We start from the raw sequence: 24,999 nt of genomic DNA, 5'->3' as shown, positions 1-24,999 counted from the left end.
AAGTCCTTTTCTTTTTTTTTCTTCTTCTTTATTTCTATACAAATCTTTCTATCTCATCACAAATTTCCCTTGTCAATACTCCTTTGAGGGTTCAGATGATGAGATTTTTTTTAATGGATATCTCTTAAATAATTTATTGGCAAATAACACGATATAAAAAATGGCTGAGATTGACAAGTTAAAAAAAAATTCGATGTGTAGAGTAATGAGAAAACATAAAAAGAAAAATCTCTCCGAAAGAACGGATATGAGATTAATGAGTGATTTTTATGGAGTTGATGGTTTTAAAGACTAAAATTGCCCACAAATGCCCGATGTTTTGGCTTTGAGGGCATGATTCATGCTCACATGGAGATCTTTCCATGCCAGAACAATGGCACCCAGGAAGGGTTCATGATCGCATGCTGTGCATAGATTCATCACAGCACGCACCTCCCCCTCAGCTGGTTCTCTGTCGTGTTCCTTGATTTCATCCTCAATGCCTGAATCTCTGAAAGATTGTTCTCCAAATTGCGTAAGTCCCTCGAGGAGTTCGGGATCGCGTCCCAGGAGGGTGTCATCGATAATGGCACCACTTTGTAGCATAATCAATCCGCGCTTTTTGATTTTCTTATCGTCCTCGGTGTCCTCCCCATCGTCTGCTGTGGCTTTGTCCTCTCGCTTGAAGAGGAAACGTGGGTTGGTGGAATCATCGATGAATTGCACATTGGCAGGATTGCCGAGTTCAGCAAATGAACTGGCACCCAGATTGGGGCCAGCAGAAGATGCCACTGGTCCGGGGAATGTGAGGGTATTGGGTGGTCTCGGTGAAACTCCAGCAACAAGATTTCCTGACACTAATTGTTCCGAAAGGAGACGACCACCGGTATGGAATTGCCCATTGACGAATTGCGTCGTAATGGTGGCATCTTGCTGCTGTGGTGATACAAGACCACCCAGAATTTGCGATGGCAATCCCTGAACGGGAATGGCTTGTTGATTTGCGGCGCCATCCTGATTCTGAACTCCTGCTAGATTGAGCCTAACCCGTGTGGCTATTTGTCCATTGGCCAGCAATGGATTTACAGGTTGCATAGGTTGAGGCTGTTTTCATGGAAAATAGCATTGTTTAGTTTTTAGTGTTAATTGGGTCAATCGTGGTTTTTTTTTGTTCTGCTGAACTAAACCTACCGGGTTCGTTGGGGGTGGTGCTGTACTACTAACTGGTCCATTGTGATCAAAGTGATGTACATGGTGGTGTTTATGGTCTCGGTGTGCTTTTCCAGCACTTAGAGCTACTTTGTACAATTGAATCATTGTCACTTCCGCATGAAGACCCTCAGATACTGGACCAGTGATTGAAGGACCACCCGAAAAGATAATTCCATTGCCCTTTGTCTGATGGTTGACCAACTGAAATTAGATAATAAAAAAATTGAGGTTTTACGCCTTCAATTTCAAATCAAAAATTTATATTCTCTTCGTTCTTAAATGTTTTACGTCCACTGAGAAAAAAAAGAGGGTGCGATTAACTTTTTTTCCTCTGAACTTTAACACTTTTTAGGTGTAAAAGTATATCAACATTTTATAATGTTAATTTTACACCTTTTTAAGGGTAAAATTAACATGAAAAAGGGTAACTTTAACCTCCAATACACCTAAAAAGGGTAATATTTACACCGATTTTGGATCTATACTGCAGGGTAAAATTAACATTTCCGGAATGTTATTTTAACTTTTTCGGACTTCTCTTAGTGTAGGTATGTCCATCACTGTTGATTGAAAACATTTATTGTTTTTTCCTTGTGAAAAAAGTATTTTAAATCCAAAGGTTTCACTAAAAGTGAATTAGCGAAAAGGCGACCCAGTTAGAGCATGTTGGCTTATTTCAGTATTATCATTATTTTATAAATTTTCTTTAATATTTTTGATAATTTTTTTTATATTATGGTTCTGAATGCAACAGTGAATAATTCTATAGATTTAGAAGAAGTAAAAAATAATTTCATCAGTCCAAAAACAAGCGTTTAAGTAGCACTCTTCCTAAAACGATCCAGTTACCCCACCTTACGATATAGTCAGGAAAAATTATTTTCTTTATGGGACACCGGTGTTCCAATCGTCCTTAAAGAGTTAAGTACCGATAATTGAATTATTTTTTTTTGATTTTTTTTACTTCACCTGAAGTTTGTTTCCGGACTAGAGGTCAAACGGTAAGAGATATCGACTTCTGGTCTTAGATGACCCCCCCCTTCCCATAAGTGAACATGATTTCAGACGGTCTTTTTTCCTCTTTCCTCTATCTCCCCTAATAATAATGATAATAATAATAATAATAATAATAATAATGGTGGCACAACGTTTCATAGAGAAACTTATGTCTTCCTGCAAGGGGAGTTTGGAACATCCGTTATTATTTTTTCTTATATGGTATGAGGTTGTCAGTCCCATGCCACGTGAAATCAAGTGCAGTGAAGATCACTGGATGCAAAACGAAGACCTTTAACGCCAGAAAAATTCCTGGTGACCTAAAGGGGATTCGAACCCGGGACACTTGCATCATAGAGCGAGTGTTCTACCACTTCTTCTATTGAGTTTCCCCAATCCATTTCCTAAAAACCATGTTTTTTCGGTTTTACTTAAAATTTGCCCAAGCTTTTTCAATGATTTTCGGCCCCCCATGTGATCTTTGGAGTTGAAGCCAAAATTCACTTTTACATGCAAACACGTATGAAAATTTCTCTGCATTTGCGACTGTTACGCGAAATAGCTTAAGAGTGGGGACTGTTTTCCTTTTGGAAGTTACTGATCCCTGTGAAGGGATAAATATGCTAGATACCTGTCTAATAACTTTTCCCAATCGACTCTGTGAGCTGAGTAAAGGAGCTGGGTTTAAACAGCTCCATAAAAAAGAGAACTTGCACCTCCATGGATATATTTTAGAGGTAGTCCAGGCGAACATTTCGTGCAAACTTACCTATGACCAGAAAATTCACCATTTTGAATTATTGATGGTTAAAGATCACATGTTTTGGAGGGCCCATTTTTCAATTGATTTGGTTAAATTTGGATGTTTTGGAAAGGTATTGAAATTTCGAACCCAGCAGGTCTGCATCGGTAATGAATTGATTAAATACCGTTTTTTTTTATTTGAAATGCTTTTAGTGATCTATAAATCAATTCGATCTCTAGAGTAGACCAGTAAGTACCAAAAGATCATGCGAAAAACTAATTCAGGGAGAGCTCTATCTCGTGAGTTCGAGCATTCCGTAAAGTTTGGACGCTTTGCCATATCATTTCAATTCAGTGGGGTGACATTAGCTCTGAAAAATGCGACCAGTTTTAGTGTAAATTTTTTCTTGTTTTCGTACATATTTCACGAGATAACTCCAAAACTACGTTGGTTGCCAATTTGGGGTTTTCGGTTGCCTTTTCGTTACTAAATTGGCTTTTATTTTGTATTAGTATTATTTGCTAATTCATTCTACAATGACAGAAAACAGCTAATAAACTCAAAAGTTTTTTTCGGCACGCTAGAAAAGAAACATATGGGAAACATAGGAAACGTCATGCCTCTGATTCAATTTATACTTCGGTTTTCAAAAGCTAATTCGTATCATTCCTGTAAAGCTTTTTAAGTTTTGAAGTGCTTTTTTTTAATTTTATATTATTTATAACACAAAAACTTCATAAAGTTGAAATGGCAGTGTCAAACTACTTTAATTTGATTTTTTTGAATCTGGTTTTGATCTATTTTAAATCATAACTTATTAGATAGGGATATTATTTATAGATAAAGATAATATCTTCAAAATCCTTAACTTAAAAAATATTGATTTTTTTCTTTATTAAAATTGTTTTTAATGCCAGTTGTGATATATACAAGTAAGCTTTAAGTGCGGTATTTTTTAGAATATTTGGCTCAAAGAAGAAATGAACATTGAAGCCAATGCTGCGATTAGGGTAAAGTGGTACAAGTTGGACAATATGGTACAATTTGGACAGGGATTTTTTTCTTTATAAATTTAGTACTTCATTTTTATTTGTATATTTTTAATGTTTTAGTTTTATTATTTGGTTCCTTGATATTAAAAAAAAATTGTACTGTATTTATCAAGAAAAAAGCCATATCCAACTTGTACCGGCGAATTGTTCAACTAGTAACACTATGTCCAATTTGTATCATTTTACCCTATATTGTTAATATTTTTTAATAAAATTCATTGAAAATACCTAGACAGATTTGAAAAAAAAAAATTAAATTAAATTGGATTCGTAAAGTTAAAAAAAAACACTTCCAGGGAGAAGCAACCTTCGTATTGAGATGGTTATCCGGGCAGAAAGAATAGGCAAAATAAAATATTTTACATTGAAGAGGTATGAAGGAAAAGGAAACAATCATTTGGTGAGAGATTATGGTTGTCGTATAAAATGGCTTAGTGAACGATGTTTCCATCATCATCACTGAATTGGATTATCGGCAAAAGTTGACTATACACTGGTAAAAATGAATGGATCACCAGGGATCATTTCAAAAGAATCATGGCCTAAAAGGTTCATTTCCATCAAATCACTTGAATTGAATTGATTCTTCTTTAATGAATCACTTCAGTGATCCAAGTAAAGGATCACATTCAATGATACATTGAAAGGTTCCTCGAATCGATCATTTCAGAAAGATCGATGTTCAAGAATATTTTTCTGCCAACTAATAAAAGGAAAATAGCGAAAATGAGTTTTTAGGTTTAAAGGAATAATATAATAAGGCAAAATGAGACATTTTTGAGACAACTATTTTCAATCTTCAGAGGATATTACGCCAAAAAATATAGAAAATATGGGATACATTCAAATGGATCAAATTGAACATTTCAATTGGATCACTATTGCGATTATTTTCCACGAATTTTCTTACTAAATAAAACCATTAAAACAGTAAAAAAAATGTGTTTACTGTATTTGCTCATATAAGGGGAACGTGTCTAAACTAATAAATTTATAGCTTTAAAATTTTAACCGTGATATTTCAGCGATTGAAAATTTGGTACGATATGTCAAAAGTGATACATTTGAATGGATCACTTGGATAATCACGCCACTTTTAGTGACGTCAGTGACAGTCACTGAGACTCGCTGAGCGCATAAATAAACGGGGTGCGCTTGTCGTGGAATTTGTGTCCTTTTAGATATTTAGTGGCGCTTTTCTACAAATTATAATGTTATAGGTAAAAAAGGATTAAGTTTGGAGACTTGTGAAAACGTAAAAAATTTGCCAAAAGTGAGTAAAAAAAGTGAAAATTAAAAAAAAACCCCAGTTGCACGGATTTGTACAATTCCAAGTAATTTTGTCGGTGTTCCACCCCCGGAAAGAGAGAACTTTCTGTTGATCAAATAGTGAAAAAAAAAAATCCTTAGATTTTCATTGTGTAAAAAGTGTTTTTTGCTCTACGTTCAAGCTTCGGAACATTTAGAAGCGCATATCTGGAAATAATTCAGATATATATGTTTTTCTTTTAATTTGTTTTGAAGGGCAAATGCATTACATTTAAAAAAGATTAAAAAGTCATCATTTTAAAAGTTCCATTTGTTCTATTTTAGAGTATCACTCACTGATCCATTGAAAAGCTCCTCAAAGTGAACCATTCAAAGTATCAAAATTTGATTCTTTTGCAATGGATCAAAATGATCTTTCAAAAAAGGATCGAAATGAAACATTTGAAATGATGGATCATATTTGATTCACCAAAAGGATCGCGAATGAATCAAAATGATCCACCTTTTTTTACCAGTGTATAGAGTATTTATATACACCTATTGGCCTCTATCACGCATCGTGGAACAAATAAGGCGGGAAGTTGAATTTTCCCACCTTTTAGACATCTTTCCGGTATGTGCTGTTGGGCAGAAAAACAGCACATCTTCAATCATTTAGTAACATTCCTCTTCAGTTTCATTTCTGTGCTGTGTGATGCATTTATTGCGATTTTGTGCAACACAACAGAAAGCGGAAATGTTGGCAATTTTGTCATTTTCTCACCCATAAGCATCCATTTGAACACCTTTTTTCTCTTCTCCCTGTGATTTTGTAAATACCAATAAAAGCTCTATGAAGCATGTTACACGGGGAAATGAGAATCGCTTTCGCTTAATCGTGCTACAATATTCTCTTTGTTGCAGTTTTTTTCTTAATAGCTTTCGGTACTTCACGTAAAACTTCACTGATATGCTGTAGGAGAAAAAAACAAAGCACCGCGGGAATTGCAGAAAAAGTCTGGGTGCAACATGTGATTTTTGTATTACGTAAAGTCCTCCTCATCACGTGAATATCAATGTAAGCAAAAAGACAAAAAAACAGAAGAAACAATGGCTAAGAGAGATATTCGCTAAGTGCTCGAACTTATCCGAGTTTTCTCTTGATATGGTCTTCGAATGTATCGAATCACAACCGAAAAGAATATTTTAAATCAATTTCAAAAAACTTATGAATAAAAAAATCTTATTCAAATCAGTTTAGGTAGATCTTAATCCAAATTAATGCACTCATTTTGAGTTTCGTTGAGAAATTACTTTTTTTTTGGAATGGTTTAATTCGTTTAAACGTGTTTCTGAAAAATATGCCTTTAATGGCCTCTACGCACCAGAAATTTATGTCCATATTGAAGAAAATTCCGTACGATTGTGTATAGGAAAAACTCTTCAATATTGACATAAATTTCTCTAGTGTGTAGAGGTTATAAGACTCGCTTAAAAGTAGGTATTTCGAAAAGCACTTCTCTATCTCATAGATCAGTGTTACTTAAAAAAAAATCTCTAGTGTTTACCACCCGATATAAAATCTTACATACGTTATAATCCTCCTAAAAGTGTCCCGGCTACAATAAATTCTGGTAGACTTTCCATTTTCATTTCAATAAAAAGGTTTTTCTAAAAAAATATAAGAATTGCTAAGAAGACGATAGAGCCTGAGGAACATCTGAACAAGGGGATTTTAATTCCAAATTTCTATTTCGGAATAAGGTTCCTCACTGAGAGCTTTAGCCCAATACATTTCTCCTATTTTTCGACGCAATAAAATCCTCTTTTTGATAGTTTGCTTTGTTTATGTCGAAATTTGACATAAACAGACTAATTGAAGTTCGAAGCGTTTCCAAATAAAATAGAAAATCTATCAACTTCTATTTTAGTCAAAGCACACTTGGAGAAGTTATAACAAAGAGTTGAGAAAATTTATCTTAGCCGCAAACCACTAGGAGAGATTTTCTGATACTCACTGCTACATAGCACAATGCGGTGCATTTCGAAAATGTCTCGTATAAAAGACACTTAGGGAGCATCTAAACATGGGTATTTTATTTCGAAACCGCCATTTTGACACAAAAATCTCCCACTGAGCTTTAGACCGGTGCATTTTGCCTATCTTTCGGCTCTTAAAATCTCCCTCTTCGAAAGCTCCATTTGTTTATATTCGAATATTTTGACATTTCAAGCGGTTTTAAATCTTTTTGTTTTGTTTTTTCAAAAGATGTTTCTCTCGTGAACTGTTTTCAAAGTTATCAAGATTTGAAAAACAGGTGAAATAGGGACACGGTATCGATCTTTCTTCTAAATGTATCGTTTAATCTTCTTAATATGGTCGAATTGTTAACTTGACATCATTAAATAGAAATAAATAAATAGTTAAATAGAATAAAGTTGATTTATAGAAAAATAAAAACTAAGGATATTTTCTTAATTTAGCAACAATATGTGCATAAAATCCTGCGGTAAGACGGTTTTGATATAGAGGATGGGTGCCTCATCTCCCCTTCTTTATGAAGTGTTCGTCACCAGGCATAAATATTAACTTTACCACTCTAACAAATTCTTTAATTGTAAAACACTGTGTGATTGACGTTTGAAACGTTTCGAAATAAAATAGAAAGTCTTCCTGACTATCTATTTTAGTTAGAACACACTTGGAGAATTTATAACACGGGGTGGAGAAAATTTATCTTAGGCATGAACCACTAGGGGAGATTTCCCGAGACTCACCGGTGCATAGCACAGTGGGGTGCATATCGAAATCCCCCGGTATAGAAGACGCCTTATAGAGCATTTAAAAAGGCGATTTTTTATTCGAAACCTCCATTTCGAATTAATAGTTTCCCCACTAAGCTTTTGCCCTCTGTTATACTGCGGCGCGTAAAATGTTCTTTCTGGGAGATGAACTAGCATAAAGTGTCGTGAAATCTCAGGCGTTTAAGGTTTTCTAATGCGGAGCAGACGAAGAAACTGCGTGATAAACAGGATTTCAAGAAATCGAAATACTCCTAAGATGAAAATTCAAAGTCTAATTCATTAAAAAGTACTTCTAACACTGAGTGGCAGAGTCACTAAACGTTTCGAAATAAGATAGAAAGAATACAAAACTTTCTATTTTAGTCAGGGCACACTTCGGAAAATTGTAACAGAAGGTGGAGAACATTTATCTCAGGAACAAACCACTGTGAGATATTTTCCAAGATTCACTGCTACATGGAACACTTGGTAAATTTCGAAAGTAATCCGTAATAATATAGTAATCCAATCTAATATAGTAGTAATCCGTGCCAACACTGGTAAAAATAAAAGGATCATCAAAGATCATGTAAAAAGCGTCATTTTTGTAAACTAAATAATAAATGGATAAAGACAATGAAAAGTAATCTTTAGTGTTCACTCTTATGAGAAAAATATTTTGTGAGCAGTAAGTTTGTAATGAAAACGTTCTATTATGATAAATATACATTCAATGTTTGAAATTTGATCTATCCTTTGCAAAAGGATCAAATTTAGATCAATATGATCCTTTTATTTTTATCAGTGTAACGTACTTATAATCAAAATAATGTTCAGATTACATTTCCATCAGTTTCTGACTAATCCGTCTCTCGGCTTAAGCCGAGAAACGGCTTAGTTAGTGGGAGACCGATTGTGATTTAATCAAATCATTATTTTTATATTATTATGTTACAAGTCATCCTTTGGCTTAAGTCGTAAATCGTAAGTGTGTCTATGTCATTACCGTTTAGTCTCCAATACAGAGACGAATTTCCAGAATTACGAACAGTCAAAATGTATGAATAAACCAAAATTGATAGATTGCATGTATTGCTTTCTCTCTGAGGTCGAGCAATAAAAAATATTTGATATTATGCTTACGCGATTGTGGAAGCCACGACCAACTCGTTCAGCCTTTATCCACAGCTGCCATTCGCCGGTCTTTCCATTCCAGGATGTGCATGCATGGTGCCACTGTCGGAATCTCAGTGGGTAATTCAGTCGATAGAGAGATTGACCATGAACAGCTAGAGATATATAGCTGGAGCCTTTGGCGTTGGCCACCCACAGTTGAATTTCTCTATCTTCTCCATCGACTGCAAAGTCAAAAAAAAAGAAAGTGATAAGAAGTGAGTGGAAATGCTTATAAAAGCTTTAGAATATATTCTTGCTCTTCAGCTGATTTATCACTTTATTGCAAGTTCAGTCGGTGTGAGAAGAAGTTTTAGGAAAAGTTTTAGGAGCTATCACAAAGGGGGTATACATCTTTATAGTTACGTTCAATTTTATGTATATATGTTAATACTAAATACTGGTGAAATTTTTGGTGATTTGGAATAGCAAAACTTTTGAACTTACAGCAGCAGGGATAGCTTATGATAATAAGCTTACGATGAATTTAATTTATAAATTTAAATGTTAAATGCAGAAGTTTTCTGACATTCAAGGCTTTTGAATTGCATTCAGTGAGCTTTTTACTGCACTTAATTTCCTCAGTTCTTGCGACTGACAGACTATTGCTTCTTTATGGGATATTCTGGCGTATTATTATATCATATATGAAATTAATGTAATTTTTTTTTAATATATTTTCGTATTTCCAAGAGAATAATCAAATAATTTTTTAAACGACAAAATATTAAACAGGATTTAAAACTAATTGTAAAATTATGGAAATAAAATTCTAAACTCAAAGAATGCAATTCTAATCGTAAAACATTTAGTTATCAGACAGGGCAAGATTATTTCACACTGTCTGATTGGCAATATATCACTGAAAGCACTTTTTTTAATAGTAATTTTAAAGGTTTCTTAGTGTGAAAACTCAATTTATTGATAAAGACTAAGAATTTAACACTTATTATTCTTAATACTCTTTATATAGAGGAAGTCCTTATAAATGCTAAAAGGTTTCACAATAAGTATAGGATAATTGACGCATTTTATAAGTCTGTCATAGAAGCCAAACGAATTAAAACAGACATCATGTTGCAGGGTGACCTTTTAAGCCTTTTAAAAATTTTCAGGATTATAAACAAAATGTCTAGTAAAATCATTTAAAGTTCTCATAAATGAACAATCTTTAAAGGCTCTTCTAAATAATGATGATATTTCCAAATACAACCCACTATGCTATGCTAGCTTTTTAATTTAGTTAAAAATGTATGTGGATTTTGAAAAGTTTCAATGCTCGGAAATGGGCTCAATAAGCATTCCGAGAGGGATACAAATGCAAGCAAATCAACAAAGAAGGTGAAGCTGAATGCGAAATTAATATTTCGACAGAGGACCTTTGAAACAAATGCAATTCGAAAAAAAAATCACTCGGCTTAGCTCTCGTGCATTTTCATTCATTATATCAGTCGCCTAAAAGCTGCTCTGAAAAGTTCCATGTTCGATATTGTATTGTATTTTAAAGTGAATTGGTGTAAAATACCTCAAATATTTAAATATTTAATATTAATGGATATTGTTTCAAAAATTATAAAATCTAAATAATACAAGAAGCAGGAAATTCGATCGACTTGATGATTTCTAGGGTATGATTGTCTCATTAACTTCAAAATGGAACGTTATGTAGAAAATTTTTAGTTGTACCGACACTATTCCTAGTCCTAGTATTCGTTAAATAGTCACTCACAATAAAGAGGAATACTAAACACTGAGAAAAAAAAGAGGGTGCGATTAACATTTTTTCCTCAGAAATTTAACAGTTTTTAGGTGTAAAAATATATCAACATATTTTAATATTAATTTTACACCTTATTAAGGGTAAAATTAATATGAAAAAGGATACCTTTAATACCTAATACACCTAAAAAGGATAATATTTGCACCAATTTCGGATCAATACTGCGGGGTAAAATTAACATTTCCGGAATGTTATTTTAACTTTTTCGGATTTCTCTCAGTGAAGTAAATCAACATTTTAAAATTTTTATTAGTAGAAAAGTAGTAACGGTATAGTAGGTTACGTAGCCCACACCAAGGTAAATTTCAACTGATATTTTATTTGAAAAATATTGTTTAGTCAAGGATAAGCTTCCACTAATCTTAACAATTGTCCCCTAATCAGGTTTTTGCAACAGTGTTAGCAGTTTTTTTTCAGAACTTCTCGCTCTGTAAGCTCTTGTATTAGGTCTATTTCTCATCATCTGTTGCCAATCGATCCAGAAAAGGCCCTTCATCGTAACTTACAAGGAGAGAAATTGTTATATTTGAACGGTTTAATCCTTTCTGTGAAAAATGTTGCACCCATGAAGGGCAAAAAAGGGGCACCTTTGAATTGGGGCAGCTTTGAAATTGGGCTTTCTTCTTCTATATTTATTTAAATGGAACTGAAACTTATTACGATTATAATTTAGTTCAACATCATTTGAGAAGCTAAACTGCATCATGATAGGGTTCAATTCCATTTAAAAATAGGAGAAAAAAGCCCATTTTCTAAGCTATCCACATCATAGGTTCGTTTTTCTTACATTTATGTGATATTTCTGACAAAATTGTGTGAAATTAAGTGTTAATCTTTATTGTTAACGATACTTGAAGTTTTCAAATGAAATAATTATCTATTTCATGAACAAAAATGGCTTCTCTGAAATGTCTGCAAATGTTTCAACAGGAAACAGCGGAAATATTTTTTTTCGGAGAGATTTTATTATTGTCTCAAATAGGAAAGGAGAAAAGACTAGGAAAAAGAACTAATCCTACACTCAAGAACAACTTAATAGGGTTTTGGAAGCCTTTGTCGCGGTTTCACTTACACTGTTTGTCTCCAATTAGAAAATTTCCCTTGTCTCCATTTGGATTAATTTATTTCCAATAGAAGCATTTTGCACTCGCGTGTTTTTTTTTGTATTTAAGAAGTTTTCAAATTAAGAATTTAAGAATTTTCACTAAACAGTAACATTCTAGAAGAGTCAATGAGCAAATTTATGTAATTTTATTTAGAAAAAAATTAACTTAGTGTGTTGAATCTTCTGTCAAAGTTAAAGCATCTAAAAATGGTTTTGAATTAGGACATTTACTCTATAGAGGGTATAAAAGAAATATCAAAAAAGCGAATAAAACGATTTTTGTAAAAACTCGAGTTGTTCGACTTATATTCTGAGTCGTCGAAATAGTGTTAATGTTTCCGATGTTTTCAAAAACAAATATCTATTTTGGAAATTTTCAAGCCATTTTTGGAATATCTTAGAGCAAGAACTGTGATCCAAATAAACGTGCAAAATGCTTTATTGGTCACAAATAGACTTATCAGAATACTTGGCAATAAAGACATACGACACTAAAAATTTTCTGTTTTAGCCCAGACACTTTAAGGGTGTTTAATATACGATAGGGAGATTCTATCTTAGTAACGAACCATGAGGAGAGATTTTCCAAAATTCATAGCAGAATTGGGAAGTGGGACACTTCGAAATACTCCGATTTTAACCGCTCAAGTGACGTATATTAAGAAGTAATAAAAATTTTATTCTTTGTAGATTATTTTTAAATTACTTTATTGTATTTTGCTCTCTTTACATCTTCTCTCCTTTCTCTTCTGTATTTATAAACATGTAATAATCAAGTCAAAGATAATTAATCGCATTTGCTCATCTCTGTACCACAAATCGATATAACAAATAGGTATTTAGACATTGTTTCTTCACCACTGTAGCCGGAAGAAAAGACGCTGTTAGAGTGTAAGAAGATGTTGTAATACTCCGCAGGTGTTAGCAAATAGAGGATATGCATGAGTAAATGAATTGGATAATTGACGAGAAATCAATTGGTTGGTAATGACGAGGAAATTCGCATTCTTGTTATTTATTTGCAATAACAAAAGTCTTGCGAAATTGTGTAATTGTCAATGTTTGTCACTATAACCACTAAACATAGTCAAAAGCTCAATTTAAAAGATGAAAAAAAAAAAACAGCTGAGGGAATTGTAAATCATTCGATGTCATATAATTACCGTGAATGACATTTCTTTTAAATGTTTTCTCGAGTAGCATAAAATTTACCATACAAAAGACAACGTGTCTACAAATGCACCAGAGATGTTGACGATGTTTTAAAGAAAGTTTTACAACTCAACAAGGCTCATGTGATTATTCCCATTCGCTTTTGATGACTCTATTTTATATGCTATTGCTGATTTTGCAATTTGCACAATGCATAGTCTGACTGAATTAATTTTAATGCTATTCACTACGTCATATTATGATAAGTTTGTCATTTTGACTAGGTTTTTTTTTCTCCAGTCTCCAAATGATACTTTGTCTAAATTGATACTTTCATTCCACATCATTTATTCATCGGTGTCTTTAAAATCACTTGAGGTGAAATTTCAAATTTATCTTAAAACCTGAAATTTAGATGTGAAAATTCCAAAGATATCCATATGGAATTTTGATTGCGAAAGACATCGTGATCCCATCAGAGTCAATGCCAAAAAATGTGCACTTGTGCAGAACAAAACCAAATAAAATGAGAGCCAATTTAAAAAGATCTCTATTGACCTGATTTTCATGTCAAGTGCGTCAAATTACATTAGCAAATGAATTAGTTACACTCTCAAAATGAAATTACACTCCATTCACATAGTTCCCACCTGTGACCCTCCTATTGACACTGTTCTGTCATCAGAAACATCAATGTTAAAGGCTAAATGAACTAAATGCAGAAGAAATGGAAGAGGACAGTTTTTTTTTAAATTCTTTCGACATTCCATTGAAGTCTCATTTAAATGTTTTTTTTTTATATTCAAAAAAAAAAAAAAAACGAAGACAAATAAAAATTGTTCAGTTCACAAAGCTTTGGGAACATTTTCCACCTTGCCATTTCCTCACACGTTTGCCCCAGAAATTTTTAATTGAAAATCTGTCTGAGTACTTTTTCTCCTATTCATGTGCTTTAATTAATTTTTGAGCTTGCAATTTACCTAATGCCTTGCATCGATAGTGCATTTTTTTACATAATACTTCGTATATAGTGAGTGGGAAATTATTAATAATACACCCTGGGTATAAATGAACAGCCATTGAGAAACTAGAAAAAAAGACCAAAGATCCTTTTATAACGTTTTTCTACCATTTGCTAATTAAAATCATAGACTCTTATATTTAATTTTTGTTTTATTTCATTATTTTTATATTTTTTTTAATTTGATTTGATTTGAACTAAAAGAAGTGATCCCTTTTTTTATTATCTCTCTGAGTTTTAGTACATCGAAAAATTTATTTAGTATCTGGCTCATTCCTTTGTCATCTTTTAGATTTGTAGTAAAAACTGTAGTTTCTTCACTTATACCTGAGGTTTAGTACAAATATAAAGCCGAGTTCCTAAAGAAAGTATTACCCTTTGTTGGTCATAAAAAAAATATTAAAATTATCCTTAATTTTGCCAATTAATGTAATAAAATCATTGGACAATATATCTTGCATTTAATTAAACTTGTACTAAAAATTAGTACACGATAGTGTTTAAATACTTTTAGAATACATGAATTGCCTTACTCACTGTTAATCCACTATCCTTGATTTATTTTACTATTTCAGATCCATTTTTTAGTTTTGAATTGATTTTTGTTAAATATTCCACTAAATATTTAGTACTGTTTCCTAATATATTGCGGTATTTTACAATTATATTTCAACTTTTAATTGTTAGTATTTTGAATTATCTATTGTTTGTATTTATTCTTACTTCTCTTCTGGTTGTTAATATAGTTAATTAACCCATTCTGTCAATGTACCAGAAATACTTGAGATAGAATGTTCATATTTATTATGCGGGCGCGAGGAACCCCTGTTAAACACACGTCTAAACGGTCACTGGATTAAAATTCTGTACATTAATTTACTACGAACTTTATTGATTTGGATAGAGTAACTATCCAAGAAAACAAATTGGCAACTAGAATTCAAATCAGGAAAGAGGAAAGAGGCCAATTTTAATAAATTCGACGGGATGTCGTATTTTCCGTTCTCCATTTTGAGCTAAAATTTTGCATGACCTTCCGCGAAGCAAGCAAACACTAACAATATGTATATTCATCTCTGTCGGACTATTTTTCCAAGTAATTGAAGAACTAAAGTTACCAAAAATCCATTCCCGTCAGCAATTCGGATAAAAATTGGCCAAGAATAAATCATCTAAAATCACTCAATTTGCGTATGATGTATAATACCTTGGTAAGGAATGGCTTAAGAGTTAAGTGTTTCGGTTTTTTAGTACATTAAGAAAAAAACACTTCGTTTTTTTTTAAACCATAATGGTGTAAGAAACTAGACAATCTTATCAATTTTATTATTATTCTTGAATATTCGGGACTTGACTTAGAGATTTAGATCATATATGAATTCGTTAAATAAAAATTGGGTTTTTGATCTAATTTTCCATCTTCAGAATCAGCTTGGTTCTGCTCTTTCGATTGAAATTCCATCTTTTGTACTGTTGATCCAAATTTGTGTAGAATCGTCTAATCTAAAGTTCAGAATCAAACACAGATATTTTAGAAGTAGGTTTTGCTTCTTTCTGAAGGACTCAGAATACTTTAGAACTCATTTTTAGTACACTTCACGCGGTTTATACCTTTCCCATGCTTTGAATTCTTTAAAATAAATGAATTTTCGGTTTGATGGGATGTAGCAGATAGTGGACGGAAAAATAGACCTCTCTTGATTTTCCTCTTCATAATGTTTCAAATTGGAGGAAAAATCACGTACATGTGGGAAAATTTACTGTTGCACTTCACTGGGACTTTTTCACAATTTTTCACAGTGATGTTCACCATCCAATAAACTGACACAGAATCACAGCAGATTCTACGTTAGTCTATTAGATGGTGAACATCTCTGTGAAAAAGTCCAAGTGAAGTGCAACAGTAAATTTTCCCACCTGTACGTGATTTTTGATTCAAAATCTGATGAAGAGGAAAATCAAGAGAGGTCTATTTTTCCGCCCCCTACCTGTCTTTAAAATAAAATTTATAAGTTTTTTTTTTGAATCTTTAATTAATAATATTACTGAAATATTAAAATTTCAGGTATGAATTAGGTTAGTATAAAATTGTGCTATATCATATGCTGCTATTTCTACATTTGCTTTTCAACATTTTTTATAAGAGTAAGCGAAAGGACTAGATCTACATAGATTTCATTCACTCTCACTGAAATGTCAAAAACATGTTTACAAAACAAAACTTATTGTGCGTTGGGCATAAGAAGCGATCTAGGACATGTTTTATGTAACCTGAAAAATCTAGAAAAAAAACTTAGTAAAAGACAAGAAGAAACTCTTTTCTGAAAAGAGAGTAACAAAAAAAAGTCATTTAGTATTGAAAATATCGCACTTCAAACTCAGTACATTGATGCTTATAAGCACTCTGTCCAAAATTATGAGCCCTTACCCTAATTCATGAAACTTTAAGAAAAATCAAGAACATTTTCATGAAATCTAAAAAGTTAGTGAAATACGGAAAGATGCATTACCCAGAGACAGCATAATTTAGATGTTACGTAGTCAATATTTTTATATGTTCTTGACATTGTTTACGTTTAGCCGATAATTTTTTTAGCATAATTTAGCATAATCTAAAGTTTAGAGAAAAATTACGAGCAGTGACTCGTCTGTGTATCTATATAAAGGTCGCTATAATTGGTGATATCTGATTGTATATATGGGAAGCCATATGCTAGAAATCCAGATGATCTTTGATAAATTTGTTCTACGCATTATCTTCTCTAGATTTTCTTACGGCTTGCATTCGAACTTTTTTATCTTAAAACGAGTCCGATTATTCATTCATATTATTATATTTCCAGACATTTTAAAATACCATAGCCACATAATATTATGAAATAAAATAATTTAGGTACATAATTAAACAATCATGATACACATGGAGAAAAAATTGAAAATTTATGAAATCCGATAAAATTGGAAAACCTCCAATTTTAAGTTATTTCCTAAGAGATACCCCATGAACATTATAAGCATCCGTTTCCGTTTCGGATGTTACATATTACATTTTGATGTAAATTATAAAAGTTGATTATGTCAACAATTTCATGGTGTTTTTTTTACAATGCTCACTAATGAAATGATTTTAGTTAGAGGCGCCAAATTATAAAATGATTTTCACTTCTTTTGAATTTCCATTTTTCGTTGGAAATATTTCAATCAACTGTGAAAGATGCTTTTTATGCTTGGCTATGCTTGAAATTTTTGCCATCATATTGTTGTAGTGACAATGAATTTATGCTTGAGCACTGATGCAAATCTCATAGGACTTATGGTAGAGATAACCTAATAAAACCCATAATCTCAAAATCCAGTGATTTTTTTTCATTAAATTTATGCTTCTATTAATTATTTGGCATTGTGTTTGTACATGGTTAGCGGCTTTAGATCTTGTTTCACTGATTTTTCTTTGATCTAATTTTAATGCTGCTGTTGAAAGACCTAATTGCTTACATTGTTGAATCAAGTGTTTCACACAATTTAATAAATGTTATAAAAAAAAATATCGATTTTACTGGAAAGCACAAAGAAAGTCTCATAACAAAAGAACATTATTGACCACTCACTTTTACTCTCATTACTTTCATCGCGAAAATTGATATATATGGTATGTGTCTGTCATTACGCGGCTATACGCAAGAAAACGAACACCTTTGATACAATATTTCGTAAGGCATGTCGTGCATATCTCTATATAGTATAACTTTTAAATTAAAACTTCACACTGTCGTTAATGCAGGAAGATTTTTTTTTTTGATATTTTGGTATTCCCAATTGTATACTTTCATTTTCACTTGTCATCTGCACGGAACATCATTATCCCATAAAATAATCCATACAATTTCGTAATTGGAAAACTTGCTGACATAAATGAAATTTTGAAGATAATTTTAGAAAACTCACCTGAATACGTAAATATAGTATGATCCCCACTATGATTCGTAAATCTCATCCATGCACAAAGAGTAAATTGATCCAATTTTGGCAGAGTTTTGTCATATTGCAGCGTACCCTCATACTCTAATGCATATTTGTCCACACTGCATGAGTCCTCCTGTCGTTATGGTGATGCAGAAGTTGGGTTGAGAATAAAGGATATGGAAGAGAATCCAATAGTAATTTGGGTCAGTCAAGTCAGATGACATATTTCTGTTGCAAAATTCTCTTTATAGTCCTTCTTTTGCAGACTAGGAGTTGAAAATTATTGTTTGGTCTCAATTATTGTGCAATTATTAAACTGAGAGAAAAAATGTTGAACTTGTTATAGGGTTATTTGCTAAAAGTCGGACAGTTTCTAAAATCGGACACTCTAAAATTTAGACCATAAAAGGTGGATTCAGTGCACAAATAGGGGAAGGTTTCAAGCTTCGCATATTTTTGATGAAATGTGTGACTTAAGACTAATTATTAAAACAGGGTCGAAGGAACAACTCTTCGACAGGAAACCTCTCTTGAAACTTTTATCAAAATGTTGAAATTTATTCAATATATCTAATAAAATGTAAGTAGTATGACGTTTTTTCTGTAGTATACCTATTCCTATAAAGAGAGATCTTCGAATTTTATATCCCAAATGGTACAGAGTAAGGTGTCAATAGGTTAATCAATAGATAGTCAATAGAAAAAGCTTTTCCACCGTTTTGCTCTGGAGATTGGGCACCAACGCTAAGACGGCGGTGGACGCAAAGTCACAAACTTCTCACAAAAATCTTATTGTAACGCGCTATTAAGACATTGTAATAAATTATCTATCTATGTATCTATCGATCTATATCTAGGTCCTGATACGAGTTCTTAAAGTGTCAATAAGTGTTCCTTTTACCCTATATTGCCAAAGATAAATCAGATTCATTAAAGAAATTGCAAGAAAGATTAAAAAGTGTTCTAAGATTGAGTATGTGCAAAGCCTGAAAGCCTTCCCTTACATTATAAAATTGAGCTGTTGTTTCTTAAGTATCCACCTTTCCAAATTTTATCCTATAAGTTTATAAATTTCAATTCGTTGAATCACATTGACCATCACATCGAACATTATTGTGTCCATTATGACCTTTATCCATTCCTTATATAGATTTTTCAAGGTCAAATGCTAAAAAGAACACAGGAAAAAATATTTTGTAAAAATGTTCGTAATTGTTTGTGAATTCGCCTATGGGGAACTTAAGTTCTCGTAAATCGTATACCCCACAAAAAAAGTTTGTACTTTTTCACAAACATTGTCCGTAACATGATCATTTGACGAGCATTTTTTGTACTTTTACAAACATTTGCTCGTAAATGTTCGTACAATTTTGTCATTTTTTCATAAATGTTCGTCAGGTAAACAAAAATTTACGAACAAATGACAAAATTTTACGAATATTTTTTGTGTGTTTTCGAACATTTACGAACAAATGTTTGTAAAAGTACAAAAAATACTCGTCAAATGATCATGTTACGGACAATTTTTGTGAAAAAGTACAAACTTTTACGAACTTGTTTGTTGGTTATACGATTTACGAGCATTTCGTAAGTCCTCCATAGGAATTTACAAGCATTTACGAACATTTTTACAAAATACTTTTTTCTGTGTAGTAACCTCATTCTGCAACTAATTGAGACAAATTGGACAAGTTCATTAGAAGGTTAATTTCTTCATCTTTTGGTTCACGGTTAACGTTTGTTTTTAATCTCAGACACTTTGTATGTGTTTTTCATTGTTTTATAAAAATTTCCGCCTATTAATAACAATTATGATTAGGATTTTAATATAAATCTTAACCGCAATCGATAATTTTACGTCTCTTTCTCAGTTATGCCCAGTACGATAACTTATCTTAGGCTCCAGTTCAATGACAGATAAAATCGATTGGAGTACAAAACTTCATGTGGAAAAATGTTTTTTATATTAGTCCTATAAATTTTAAGCGCTTAATTAATTTTTTAAATATATTGACATTATATTAATTGATTCACTGCCTGGATGAATTCGAGGCTCTTATGACCCCGTAAAAAATTTAAAGTTGATCAATCTCGAATTTTGGACCTAGACTTTAATGTTATAGAAAAAAACAAATCTCTCAATTAATCTACTGAAATATAATATTAAGTGAACTTAATAAAGGAACAATAATAAATAAAAATAAAAATAATTGTGATAAACGATGCATGAACGAAAACAATGCTTAAAATTCGCACACCCTATTAGTTCCGTGTTTTTATATATTTTTCATCAAATTTCATTTCATTTTCAATTAATTTTAATGTGGGGTTGGATTTTGTCACCCCTGGCGATTCTTCTAAAAAAAAACATATTGCGACCGTCACGGTCTCAGCATTTGTGACAAATCTCAGGACATGGAAACGCTGGAAAAGCTTAACGTATAACATTTTTATCTAGTAGGGGACACCGGGGCAGCATTAGCCACGCATGGTATTAGACAGTGGAATGTTATAGCCTGCCATAGAAGGAATATTGAAGAAACCACTACTTATTTGAAGAAAAAATAATATCCCTTATTTATTGAAATATTTATCAGCTTGTTAAAAACATTTTTCTTACAAATTATACTCAATGAAAAATTTCATTTTCTGGTTAATTCTGTACCGGTCTCCCCTATCTCGAATTATATTATTATTTGTAGGGGAAAGAGGGACTATTGGGAGAGTATGTTTTGTTTTAACTTTAAGACACCTTATTCCCAGAAGCCAGGAGATTATGCTTCTGTTTAGATCTTATTGAAAAATAGAAAAGGTTTAATGTGTCGTTTTATTCCTAACATTCCCAATCTGGACAAGGGGATGTTTGTGATGCATTTTTTTCTGACAAGAGTTGGTACTTCCGCAATAAAAAGCTTTATCCCTGCGTCAAGTCCCACCTCGGAATAATCTCTTCCCATGGATTTATATTGTACGAGTAGTTTTTCAACACCATTCACTATCTGGGAGATTTGGGATTTTTCTGGATGCTTTTCAATTTTTATTCCACTTCCTTTGAGGCTATTTTGACATCTGTCTTTGGCAAAAATATTTCTCACCTTTCTTTATTATCTTTTGGTATTTTTCTATGCACTAGATCACCACGTTAATAAATACTCAATTTGCATAAGAATATTGTTGTCGCTCTTATTTTGATAGTAAAAAGACTTGTAAACGTTTGAGGGGTTACGTAAACGTTTAAAACGTTTAAGGGGTTACGTGAGTCAAGAAGACTAAATAACGACATAATATTACCTCTAAATTTTTTTCAATATCAAAAAAAATTATTTAATTTAAGCTTTTATAGGCATATAAAAGTAGAGGAGAGCCTGCATGTTTGAGACACTTTTTTATGCTTTGACTTTAAGCATTATTTCCAAAACTCGGGAAATTATCTTGAAATTTTGTATAACGCTTAGTATATACTGACCAATATAGGCTTTATTGAAATATCCAAAAATTAAGTTCCAGAGGATGAGTTTTTTTTTTTAATTTTTAACTGAAAATTTCTGAAAATATAGTTTAAATATTGTACTTTTATATGCTTTATTTATTTTGAAAAAATATAGTAATAAATAAGATACTGTTTCTTTCGTGTATTTTGACATATGTAACCCCTTAAGAAAAACATAGCATTAAGAAAAACATTAAGAAAAACATAGCAAAAGACTCAATAACCTAATGTAGTAACAAAATTTTGATTATTTATACTTGATATAAAATACAAAATGGAAAGGTGAGGCATTAAATTCATTATTTTTCAAGGAATGGTTTGTAGAATCTCTAAACACTTAAATGAAACTGGGAATATCCCTTCTTTTTGATAAGATAGATCTTAATACTTTCTACAATTGCGTAGTGACTTCGTTCCGTTTTATTTATATAATGAGGCACAAATCATCCACCGTGCCCACACTATGTCTGTACCAAAAATCCCTTGTCTCTCCTATCTCATAATACGATATGTGTAGGAAGATTGCTGTTGTGTCTCCGATTTGCAATGTGAAAACATGAGAAAAATTGTTAAGGGTTTTGAACAGCTAACTAAAAAAAAATTTTGAAAATTAATGTCATTCTTCCCTAAGGGTGATTGCGATTAAGTCGTAACATTTGATTGAAATTCAACTATAACAAAACATTTCATTTATTTGTTCAATAATTCTTAAAATTTCTTGTAAGTCATTTATAAACAATGTCTGATACTATAATTTCATATAGTGTATCGCTTAAAAGCATTGCCAGGTTTCCACTATTTAGTGGGAAATGGAATAGTAGTAAACATGGGGTAGTTGTAAACACTGCATTTTTTTTTTAATTAAATATAATACTTGATGGCATGGATTCATAGATGCTAGGGGAAAGCTTACAAGCCTCGCACACACTTCGGCTTCGACCGCTTCGTATTTTTCACAAATTTCTTTATGGAATCCTGAGCTATTTTTTCAGGAAATGTGTTGCTTTTAAGACTGATGTGGCATGACAACATCTTTTCGAGTGTATCGACTGTTGATTTTGAAAAATTTTAATGACAGGTGCACTTTTCGTAGCTAATTTAAATATTTATATAAAATGATATTCTTTTAAGAATAGTACAATATATGGGGATCTCAGTAGCGCAATAGGCAAAACCGTTAAGTCTTGAGCGGATGACATCTCTGACTCAACTCTCATAGTTGTGAGTTCGAGTCCCGCCCGGTGCAAACAACTGAATGTTTAGAATAATACATTTTCACTGTGATATAACGTAATAAATATTCACTGCTTCTGCCCAACAACTCCGGGAGCACGGAGGAAGTATCCATATCGCGGAGAAGGCGTTCCTGGGCAGTCTACAAAACAATGGACTTAGCACATTCTTACAATACGGGATATATGACTTTGCAGAATGATTACATTGTAAAGAATATATCCCGATGCGATTAATAAGTACAGTCGTAATCTAATAAATGTTTAAAGATCTGTTATTCACTAAAACTAACAGATACAGAATTATCAATACTATCTTTTTGATACTGTCGAAAACTTGTCGTTTCACCTCTGAGTTTTAAAAAATATATTGCTGTAGATAGGCTATATTCTTTACAGGAATATGGAAAATATATTAAGTGTTCGAAGCCGGAGTGTGTAAGAGCACGATGCCTGAAAGTCTTCCCCTATAGGCACGCCTTTGGCAAGTACCCTGAAATTTGAAGCCACTTTCTTATATTTCGATTTAAATTTATATGGGAATTTTTTTGCACTCGCGCCCGTTACGCTAAATATCTAAAAAGTGAGAAGTTTTTCCATATTATAAGATACTTTACCGTATGAAGGGATAAATATACTAAATTTTTGTTTAAATACATTTTTTCCTCGGAGCACTGTGAGCTGAGTCCGAGATCAATTTAGGGAATTGGCTTCAAATAGCTCCATATAAAAAAGTCAACTTGCCACGTGCTTGTCTAAAGAGATCCAGTGAAAACATGGTCGACATAGTTCAAGTAGTTTAAATATTAAAATCAGTGCTTACAACTACCCCATGTTTACTTCTGCCCCAGTTTCCTCTATCCCTCACAAAATAAACTATTAAACGTTTATGGAAGTAGTTTTCGATTTTAGCTGAGATTTTTTGCAATCTATTTATATAGAAAAGAATATCATTAGATTAATTATAGTAGGAAAAAGTTTTCGAACTAAAAACATTTCTCTCTGTCATTGGCTGTGAAAATGGGTGAAAATTCTTATAGAACACTATATATAACAAGCGGCGACGTAGTGATATAACGTATACGTTATCCGTAATTTTAGCCAGTGAAAATCAAGTGATGTGATAATTTCTTGAGTTGATCATACGATTAGTTAAATCACTCGTTAAATTAAGATATCACATAACTTTTAGAGTAGCGTTTATACAGCGAGAAACTGGAATACTTAAATTTCCAATATTCACTTTATATATAGCCTTATCACATCACATTAAGTTTAAGAATGCAGATAAAAAATACGGAGTGTGTCATTTAAATGTCTTTTGTGATTCAAATAAAATATTTAATTTTCTGCAGAAAAGTTTTAATAGTATTAAAGAGGTATTTTGCTGTATGAATAATTGATAATATTATTGTCTCTGTGTAGGAAGGTATCGGGAAGTATAGAGAATAAATTTGCATTTAAAAACTTTTACATGCTATTATGAATTAATAGAGGGAGGGCTTTTAGATGTAACAAGAAAATTTGGACAAAGTTGAGGTCACTATAAATCTCTTTGAGCGTAGGAGTATAATGGTTTTTAGGGTTTTTACCAGGGGCTCTGTTAGTCCAGTGCTAAAGATAGAATTTGCAGCGTAAGAGAATTTTCCATTGAGGATACGTTCCTCAGTATCGATGTAGGGATGAGAAGCTGCTTGGCTCTGAGTATCGAGAAATTGATTTCCAACCACAGTACTGGCCACGGCGGGAAGTGTCTGTTTAAGTGTGAAAGCAGCTGGTGGACCAACGATGGGTTTCCACGCCACGACAAATGTTATGGGTAGAAGGAAAAATGCTCGTAAATGGTGCAGAAGCATTTTTCTTATAGCAATATTTTTGTCACACTAGAATTCACCCAAAATCCTGTCTATTTCTTCCAAAAAGAAAAGAAAAACTACCACATTCCACAAGGTCCACCTGAACTTTTCGTTTTTCTTTTGTGAGAACCGTTTTAAAGAAAGGGAGAACAAAAGTTCGAGGAGCACTTTCGGTGGACGTCTGTTTCTTGTAGCTAATAAACGACAACTG

General features: G+C 32.5%; 2 protein-coding genes across 21 annotated transcripts in view; one reads left to right on the top strand and one right to left on the bottom strand.

Moving 5' to 3' along the window:
* LOC129803415 (coiled-coil domain-containing protein CG32809) overlaps positions 1-24,999 on the top strand; it is a 207,679-nt gene that overhangs the window by 115,933 nt on the left and 66,747 nt on the right. The gene's annotated exons all lie outside the window — the stretch shown is intronic.
* LOC129803417 (uncharacterized) lies at positions 7-24,999 on the bottom strand. The gene is made up of 5 exons (XM_055849961.1): positions 24,525-24,999; positions 18,193-18,343; positions 9,160-9,374; positions 1,171-1,392; positions 7-1,083 (listed from the first exon to the last, which is right to left on the bottom strand). The coding sequence occupies exons 1-5, from the start codon at positions 24,786-24,788 to the stop codon at positions 292-294; spliced, it is 1,644 nt and encodes a 547-aa protein (XP_055705936.1). The 5' UTR covers positions 24,789-24,999; the 3' UTR covers positions 7-291.

This window comes from Phlebotomus papatasi, chromosome 2, assembly GCF_024763615.1.
Source record: "Phlebotomus papatasi isolate M1 chromosome 2, Ppap_2.1, whole genome shotgun sequence".
Classification (NCBI taxonomy): domain Eukaryota; kingdom Metazoa; phylum Arthropoda; class Insecta; order Diptera; family Psychodidae; genus Phlebotomus; species Phlebotomus papatasi.
Note: the sequence above shows the minus strand (reverse complement) of the source record. Positions and strands in the feature narration are given on the sequence as shown.